The sequence below is a fragment of the Acanthamoeba castellanii genome, assembly GCF_000313135.1.
Source record: "Acanthamoeba castellanii str. Neff unplaced genomic scaffold scf7180000084697, whole genome shotgun sequence".
Taxonomy (NCBI): domain Eukaryota; phylum Discosea; order Longamoebia; family Acanthamoebidae; genus Acanthamoeba; species Acanthamoeba castellanii.
Genome location: NW_004457437.1, coordinates 34,489 through 42,364, shown reverse-complemented (window position 1 = coordinate 42,364; position 7,876 = coordinate 34,489). Strand labels below are relative to the sequence as shown.

General features: G+C 61.3%; 1 protein-coding gene and 1 pseudogene across 1 annotated transcript in view; one reads left to right on the top strand and one right to left on the bottom strand.

The window, feature by feature from the left end:
* The window catches only part of ACA1_128170 (DNAdirected RNA polymerase subunit A), a gene marked incomplete at both ends in the record, with an annotated part of 6,489 nt that extends 1,019 nt beyond the window's left edge, over nt 1-5,470 (bottom strand). The window contains 19 exons of the mRNA XM_004338916.1: nt 112-411; nt 503-762; nt 852-1,002; nt 1,117-1,213; nt 1,335-1,505; nt 1,591-1,742; nt 1,865-1,987; nt 2,074-2,371; nt 2,480-2,630; nt 2,781-2,905; nt 3,023-3,237; nt 3,379-3,646; nt 3,760-3,956; nt 4,097-4,218; nt 4,314-4,436; nt 4,675-4,703; nt 4,838-4,931; nt 5,054-5,186; nt 5,385-5,470. Of these exons, the coding sequence (XP_004338964.1) occupies nt 112-411; nt 503-762; nt 852-1,002; nt 1,117-1,213; nt 1,335-1,505; nt 1,591-1,742; nt 1,865-1,987; nt 2,074-2,371; nt 2,480-2,630; nt 2,781-2,905; nt 3,023-3,237; nt 3,379-3,646; nt 3,760-3,956; nt 4,097-4,218; nt 4,314-4,436; nt 4,675-4,703; nt 4,838-4,931; nt 5,054-5,186; nt 5,385-5,470 (3,095 nt within the window). The remainder of the gene's footprint in view (nt 1-111; nt 412-502; nt 763-851; nt 1,003-1,116; nt 1,214-1,334; nt 1,506-1,590; nt 1,743-1,864; nt 1,988-2,073; nt 2,372-2,479; nt 2,631-2,780; nt 2,906-3,022; nt 3,238-3,378; nt 3,647-3,759; nt 3,957-4,096; nt 4,219-4,313; nt 4,437-4,674; nt 4,704-4,837; nt 4,932-5,053; nt 5,187-5,384) is intronic.
* Nucleotides 5,471-5,703: 233 nt separating this feature from the next.
* ACA1_128160 overlaps nt 5,704-7,876 on the top strand; it is a 3,166-nt pseudogene continuing 993 nt past the window's right edge.

Genomic DNA, 7,876 nt, shown 5'->3' with positions numbered 1-7,876 from the left:
TGCCTCGCCGTCCAGCTCAACACGCTGTGCGTGTCGTGTCGTGTCGTGCGCGTGTGCGTGTGCGGTTGGTGAGCGTGTGCGGTGAGTGTGGTGTGCGGTTGGTGAGTGTACCCGTCGACGGCCTTGGTGTGTGCGATGCGGCGCTGGGCGCGGACGTCGGCCGGCAGCGCGGCAAAGAATTCAGGGAATGCGAGGGTAAAGTCGATGCCGCGCTCGGCCAGCAGCGTGGCCTTCTCGCGCTGGCGGTCGGCCAGTGCGCGCTCGCGCGCCGCGCGGTCCTTCTCCTTCTCGTCCGCCGGCGCTCGCTCGACGCAGTTCATCGACTCGTACCACACCCGCGCACAGTTCTCCTCCTCCCGCTCCGGGTTCGGCTCCTGCGTCTTCTCGCACGCGTCCAGCCCAAAGCGTTTCCTGTGTACGTCATGTCAGCGCGTGTTGTGTCGTGTCGTGTCGTTGGTCGTGTTGTGTTGTGTTGTGTTGCGTGTCGTGTCGTGTCGTGTACCGTGTGGCGACGAGGGCGTCGAGGCAGCCCTTGAAGTACTTGGGCGGGTCGGCGTCGCGCTGGGGCAGGAGGCCGCCGAGCAGGTAGCGGCGGATGTCGTCGATGAAGAGCGCCGAGCAGGCCTTGTCGCGCACGCCCTGCGTGATCCCGCCCCGGAACATGGGCGAGTTGAGCGCCTTGTCCACGCGCTGCGTCATCTCCCACGGCGTCAGGCCCCGCTCGCCGTTGGCCGGCAGCATCGCCTTGATGTGCATCGCCACCTGCGCGCGCGCGCACACACAGCGTGTGTCATTACGGTGCGTGTCGTGTCGTGCGGCGAGTGCGGTGTGAGTGTCGTGCGGTGGCGTACTCGGCTAAAGTCGACGGGCTTGTCGCGTCCCTCCATGCCGGTGGGATCGAGGCCGTCGTCGCCGTAGACGAACTGGACGATACCGCCGCTGCAGTTTCGCACCGTGTCGTCGTACTGCACCGCGAGGTCCTCCAGCGCCTTCATCAGACGTCTGCGCCCGTTCACCAAACAAACGACGCACGCGCGGGTTGGTTGAGCATCAGCGCAACACGACACACACACGACACACGCGTGCACGCACGGGCGGCCGAGCATTATGGCGTACCGCTGCATGTAACCGGTCTCGGCGGTCTTCACGGCAGTGTCGACCAGACCCTCGCGGCCTCCCATCGTGTGGAAGAAGAACTCCGTGCCCGTCAAGCCTGCGCACCGAGCCAACCACACAAATATTCCAGGAATGTGAGACGCGTGCCATGTGTGCGCGGTGAGTGTCGTGCGGTGTGTGCGTGTGCGTGTGCGGTGAGTGTCGTGCGGCAGGCGTACCGGTGAAGAAGGAGTTCTTGACGAAGCCCTTGGCCTCGGGGTCGCGCGCGTTGACGCCAAAGTGGGGCAGTGTGCGGTGGATGAAGCCCTCCGGCACGCGACTGCCGCTCACCGTCTGCTGGCCCACGCACGCGATCATCTGCGAAATGTTGATGTTCGAACCCTTCGAACCTGTGTTGCGTGTCGTGTGTCGTGTCGTGTGTCGTGTCGTGAGCCATTGGCGGCGTGTGGTGTGTCGGAGGGGGGGGTCAAGTACCGCAGAGGGCCATGATGAGGGGCGCGTTGAGCGGGTGGAGTTCGTTGATGCAGGCCGTGCCGCACGCCTCTCGCACGTCCGACAGGATCTTGTTGAGCTGCGCCTCCAGCGTCTGCTCCACGTTGCATCCCGGCTGCGGCTGCAGCTTGCCACTGTTGCGCGACACCACATTTTGTTTTTTTAAATCAATTATCATCAAATAAATTAAAATAAATGATTAAAATGACCGAAAATAGTAATTAATAAATAAAACGAACGCGCACCAAACGCGCACCTCTTGTATTCGGAAATGAGGGTCCGGCACTCGGCGTAGGCGGTTTGGATGAGTTCGTCCTTCTCGCGCTTCAGCTTGTCCGAGGGCATGACGTCGGAAATGCCGATCGAGAATCCCCAGTCCCTGTATATACACGAAAACTGATATGAGTCTTCGCGCGTGTGTGGTGTGTGTGTGCGGAATGAAAGGAATGAAGGTATTTGGCGTACGCGAGCCAGCGAGCGCAGAACTTGGCCAGGCGAGACATGCGGTCGGCAGCCACGATGGTGCTGTAGTCGCGCATGAGCACGTGGAAGATGTTCTCCTTGCTGCCGCCGCCGAGGGTCTTCTTGTCCATGATGCCGCACAGGAGCTCGCTCTGGTGGAACACCACGTAGCCGTCCTTGCGGCACATGTAGAGCGGCTCGTAGCTGCCCTTGCCCGTGTACTCGCGGCCCTTGACCTCCATCGACAGGCACACGTCCACGTTTTTGTTTGGTCGCAGCAAAATGTAGAACAATTGCTTTCCTGATAATAGGAAATAAATAAATTAAGTATGTCAACGATTAAAACGATAATATAATTTAGAATAATAAACGAAAGCGAGGAGTAGCCAAAAGAACGAAAGCGACGAACCGGTCCACAGCTCCATGGGCTTCACGATGGCGGGCGGAGGGATGTCGATCTTGGCGTCGGCGTCGACGAAGAACGAACACAGACGACAGAACTCGGCACGGTCGAAGAAGGCGTCCTTCCGCGTCACCAGATACGACGCCGTCAAGAAATCCTAATCGGGTGGCCCTCATCGACGTTAGTTTTTTTCATGCGGTGATGATAACACATGTAACCGTGTGCGTGCGTGTGCGGTGACGGTGGTGCGTGTGCGTGTGCGTGTGCGGTAGATCAAACGGGTGAGAAAGTGAGAGAGCGCACGTACCTGTGTGGCGGCGACGAGCGGCTCACCGTTCCTGGGTGTGATGAGGTTCTGGTTCACGGCCATGAGGGTCATGGCCTCCGCTCGGGCCTCCTCCGTCTGCGGCACGTGCACGTTCATCTCGTCACCTGCATCGCACGACACGCACGACACGCAACGCACGACACAACACACGACACAACATGACACACATTCAATTCTCCATTTCCGGGCGGCAGTGTACGTGACACTGAGCTTGGCGGTACCGTCGAAATCGGCGTTGTAGGGGCCGCACACGCACTCGTTGAAGCGGAACGTGCGCCAGGGCATGACCCGCACGCGGTGGCACATGATCGAGATCCTGTGGAGCGACGGCTGTCGGTTGAACAGCACCACGTCGCCGTGCAGCAGGTGCCGCTCCACGATGTCGCCGATGCGCAGGTTATTCGCCGCTCGCGACCGGTCGCCAAACTTAAGAGAGCTGTACAGCAGCGCATCCACAACGTCGGGTGAGCCAATCGCGCACAATACGCGCACGACAAATTGTGATAATTAATAATTAATAATAAAATATCTTCCCATGCAAATAAATAATAAATAGATAAATAAATAAGGAACGTACAGTTTGCCGCCGTCGCGTGGGATGATGCCGTTGGCGCCGGGCCACTTGTCGGTGCCGTTGAGGACGAGCTTGCGCATCTTGTCGATGTTCTTGGCGTTGACCCGCTCCGGGTAGGTCATGACCTTGGCCAGCAGCTCGGGCAGGGCCACCTCGTCGATCCGCAGGTTGGGGTCGGGCGAGATCACCGTGCGGCCCGAAAAGTCCACACGCTTGCCCGACAGGTTGCCCCTGAATCGACCCTTCTTGCCCTTCAACCGCTGACACAGACCTATTCATACACCACTCGGCTGTCAGCAGCCGAGCGCAACGCGACACGACCACGACACACGACACGACACGCACACGACACACAAGGAATGTCAAGAATGAAGGAGGTGGTACCGCGCGTGGGTTTGGCGGGAACGATGGTGGGCGGGATGCCGGGCGTTTCCGAGTTGATGTACAAAGCGACGTTGATGTGGAGCGCGTCCCACTTCTCCATGATCTGCGGCATGTTGTTCCCCTTCTCCAGCTCCGCTTCGAGGGCGTTGTTTATGTTCAGAATTTTGCCCAGCCCCATGGTCAAGTCGTCCTCGTTACTATCATCACCGACGATGGCCAGTACGACGATGGCCAGTCACAGCGTTAGCCGGGCCGATCGCCGTCCGTGTCGTGTCGTGTCGTGCCGTGTGCGGTGGGTGCAGCGTGTGTGCGTGCGGTCAGAGCAAAAATGACGTACCTGCCCTGCGAGGCGTCCATGGCAACGGACGGTCGAATGGTAATGGGCGGCACGAGGAGATGCTGCAGCACCAAGTGTGTAGGATTGGCGATCTTGCCGTTCATATCCATCAACTCCAAATCCTACACACACACATACACGTTGCTGACGTCAGCATGACTGTGCGGGTGGGTGTGACGTCACGCACGAGGGAGGGCTGCGCGTGAGTGGTGCGGACCTCGGGCGGAATGCGCGAGAAGATGTTCATGATGCGGATGGGGTTGAGGTCGTCCTGGGCCTTGTTGAGGTGCGGCGCCAGCGACTCGTCGAGCTTGACGGCCTCGTCGAACTCGCCCAGGAACTGGCGCCGGCGGTCGATGTGCTGCTTCTCGCGGAAGCGCTCGTGGACGAGCTTGAGCGCGCCCACCTTCTTCACCATGCCGTTGGCGCAGCCGCAGTAGGGGCAGGTCTTGATCTTCTTGGCCCGCTCGACCACCTCCTTGTAGAAGGCGCGCTTCTGGAGCACGTCGGGCTTGGCCCGCATCTCGCGCAGAAAGTGGCGGCGCACGGCGTCGGGCAGCTTCACCCGACTGCAGTACTTGCAGATCATCTGCAGCAGCGTGAGGATCTGCTTCATGTAGCCCACGTGCAGCACTGCAGCAGAGGCGCATATGTCAGTGACACACGCACGACACGCACGACACGACACTCGCGACACTCGCGACACACACACACAATGTGAATGGATTAAGGATCGCGTACCGGGCAGAGCCAGCTTGATATAACCAAAGTGGCCGGCACACTCCTGCACCTTCTGACCGCACGTCGAGCAGATGCCCTTGGTATTACACACGCCCTACACGCACGCACACACACGCAAAATGTGAGTTGTGTGTGTGCGTGTGTGTGTGGGCGCGCGCGCGCGCCGTGTGTCGTGTGGTCATGAGTGCCTGACTGTGTGTTGTGTGTGTAGTGTACCATGCGAGGGTCGAGCGGGCCGTAGGGCATGGGTTCGCGCTTGGGCAGCTGGAAGAGGAGGTGGCTCACGACCTGGATCTCCGACAAGCGCTGCATCTCCGACGGCGAAAACAGCCCGAAGCTGATCTCGCTCCTGCAGCCCAGGTCATGGCAGATGATGGTACGCGCGGATGAGATGGTGAAAATTAAAATCACGCCCGGCTCGAAAATGACCGTAAATTGAAGGAAATGGCTGACGCCAGTGCGGGCGTAGGCCACCGTTCTCAACGGCGCTAATTCGCAACAGAAAAAGAGATGGAAGAGAAAGAATGTGATTGGGGGGGAGACGTACAGGCGCTTGGGGATCTCCTGCTCGCTGACCAGCTCCTTGAGCACCGATTTCTTGAGGCCATATGGATACAACTCCTTTTCCTCCATCTTCTACGCTGGCAGCGTTGCGGCCTCGTTCTCTTTCGGCGCCGATCCAACAATCACAAATCCAACCGAAATCAAATGTTTTCCTGTCGACCGCGAGAAACAAATAAATTCCGATTTCCTTTTTTAATCTGCTAAAAAACGCAGAACCGATCGAACCGCGAACGTGGAGCGATTGAGGACCCATTTTGGAGGTGATTTGAAGTGATTTTTACTTTCATTCAATTCAAAGCGAAATGGATTCCGGTGCACTTCTACACGGGCCGAATGTATGGCAAGTCGCCGCCGGAGATCTAGCGGTCGACGCGTCGGGCCGATTCAATCGGCTCGCCTGTTTGCTCGAGGGCTGGCCCCAGCTCATCTCCGACCCGTCCGTCGATTGGTTCGCTCTCCTCCATCGCCTCCGCTCCGTCCTCCTCGTACCTTCATCTTCATCTTCATCTTCGGCCGCGGCTTCGACTCCCGCCGTGGCCGATGACGCCTCGACCGACGCCGCTGTCACCACCACCCCCACCGTGCAGCAGTCCCGGCGTGCCGCGGCCGCGGCCAAGGCCCGCGACACGGCGGCCGAGGCCCTGCGGCAGGTGGTGACCGCGGCCCTGCACGAGGGCGCCTCCCCCGCGGCCGACGGCGACGAGCGCTACCGCCGGAAGGTGCTCCGGCTGCTCACCTCCGCCACCCCCGCCTGCGGCGGCGTACTCGAAGTCCTCCTCGCCCTCTTCACCGTACGTCGTCGTGTGTCGTGTGTGTGCGGTGGTGCGTGTGCGTGTGCGGTGGTGCGTTGTTGTCTAATGAGGTGATGTGTGGTGTGCGGTGGTGCAGCAAGCGGAGGCGGAGGGGGTGGTGGCGAGCGCGGCGCAGACGCTGGGGGTGGTGGCCCAGGTGGTGGGCCGCGACGAGCAGCTCAAGCGCGAGCTGCTGGTGGCGCCTTCGACCCTCCTCAAGGCCATCAAGCAGCTCGTGCGCAAGTTCAACCACATCGCCGCGCAGTCCAAGCAGGTGCGTAGATCTCGCTGAGCGCAAATCTGTGGGTGCAGTCGATTCACGCCACGGTGTGTGTTGTGTGTTGTGTGTGTTGCAGAGCCACACCAGCCACATGGCTGGTGTGGTGGAGGGCGCCATGGCGTGCCTTCAGGCGCTGGGCGCCACCCTCCGGCCGCAGGGCGCCATCGTGGAAGAGACCTGCGTCCACCTTCTCGACTCTCCCCACCCCAACGTCCGCAGGGTACACGCACCACCGCACACGCACACGACACGACACGACACGACCGCACACCCTCCACCGCACACGCTGACGGGAGAGTGGGCAGGCCGCGGCCGAGTGTCTGTCGGTGCGGCCCTGGTGCAGCGGCGTGGAGGAGTGGCCCAGGCTCGTGGGCAGCGCGATGGCGACCATCCACGGCCTCCTCGACACCTGCTACCCAGCGGACCACCTGAACGCGCCCATCAACCTGCGCCGGGGCCTGCCCCCCGCATTCCAGCTTCCGTCGCGGAGGACCACTGGTATGCACATTCCATTGGTATTTGTAGCTCAGGTATGCAGCTGACGTGTCATGGAATGTACAGTGCCGAGCGTGGTGCTGGAGCGGCGGCTGGTCGGGCTGTTCACGGCGCTGAGGCACTGCCTGGGCGCGCCGCCGGCCAATCAGCCGGTGCGCGCGGTGCCCGTCCCGATTCCGCACCTGCTTGACCTCATCGGCCGTGTCCTCTCGCTCTCGCCCGCGTCGGCCCACTTCGTACGCGCGCACAACACACACAGCCACAGCCACACAGTACGCGCCGTGTCGCTCACCGCACACGCACCACCGCACAACCGCACACGCGCACAGGACTCGCTTGACCGCAACCGTTTGGGTCTGTGGACGATTCTGCCGAGCCTGCACGCCCACGCCTATCGCCTGCTGAGCTCCCTGGTCGTGAGGTATGTGCGCGCTGTGCCTGCCTCGCATTCCACCACACCACACCACACGCCCCCTGCACATTCCCGACATTCCCTTACGCACCCCTGCATTCCATCGCATTCCACGCAGTGTGGGGCGTCACCTGCTGCCGCACTACGCCGCCGTGCGTCGGTTGATCGTGCACGGGCTCGAGCGCAACAGCCAGGTCCACAGCCCGGCCTGGGGGCGGCCGCTCCACCACCTGCTCGAGAGCGTCGCCTTCGCGTTCCCCGCGCTCGCGTCGTGCCTGTGGAAGGACTGCGCCACGAGCATCGTCTCCCACGTTCTCGCCATCCTGTCGTCGCCGCACCCCGCACGCAGTACGATTACCCCCCTCCCACCAAACCACCGCACGCGCACAATCGAACACACAATCGCACGCGCACAATCGCACACGCGCGACGGCACACAGAGACTGATGTGTGCGTGTCGTGCGGGCAGATGCGACGCAGCGAGCGCTGCAATTGAG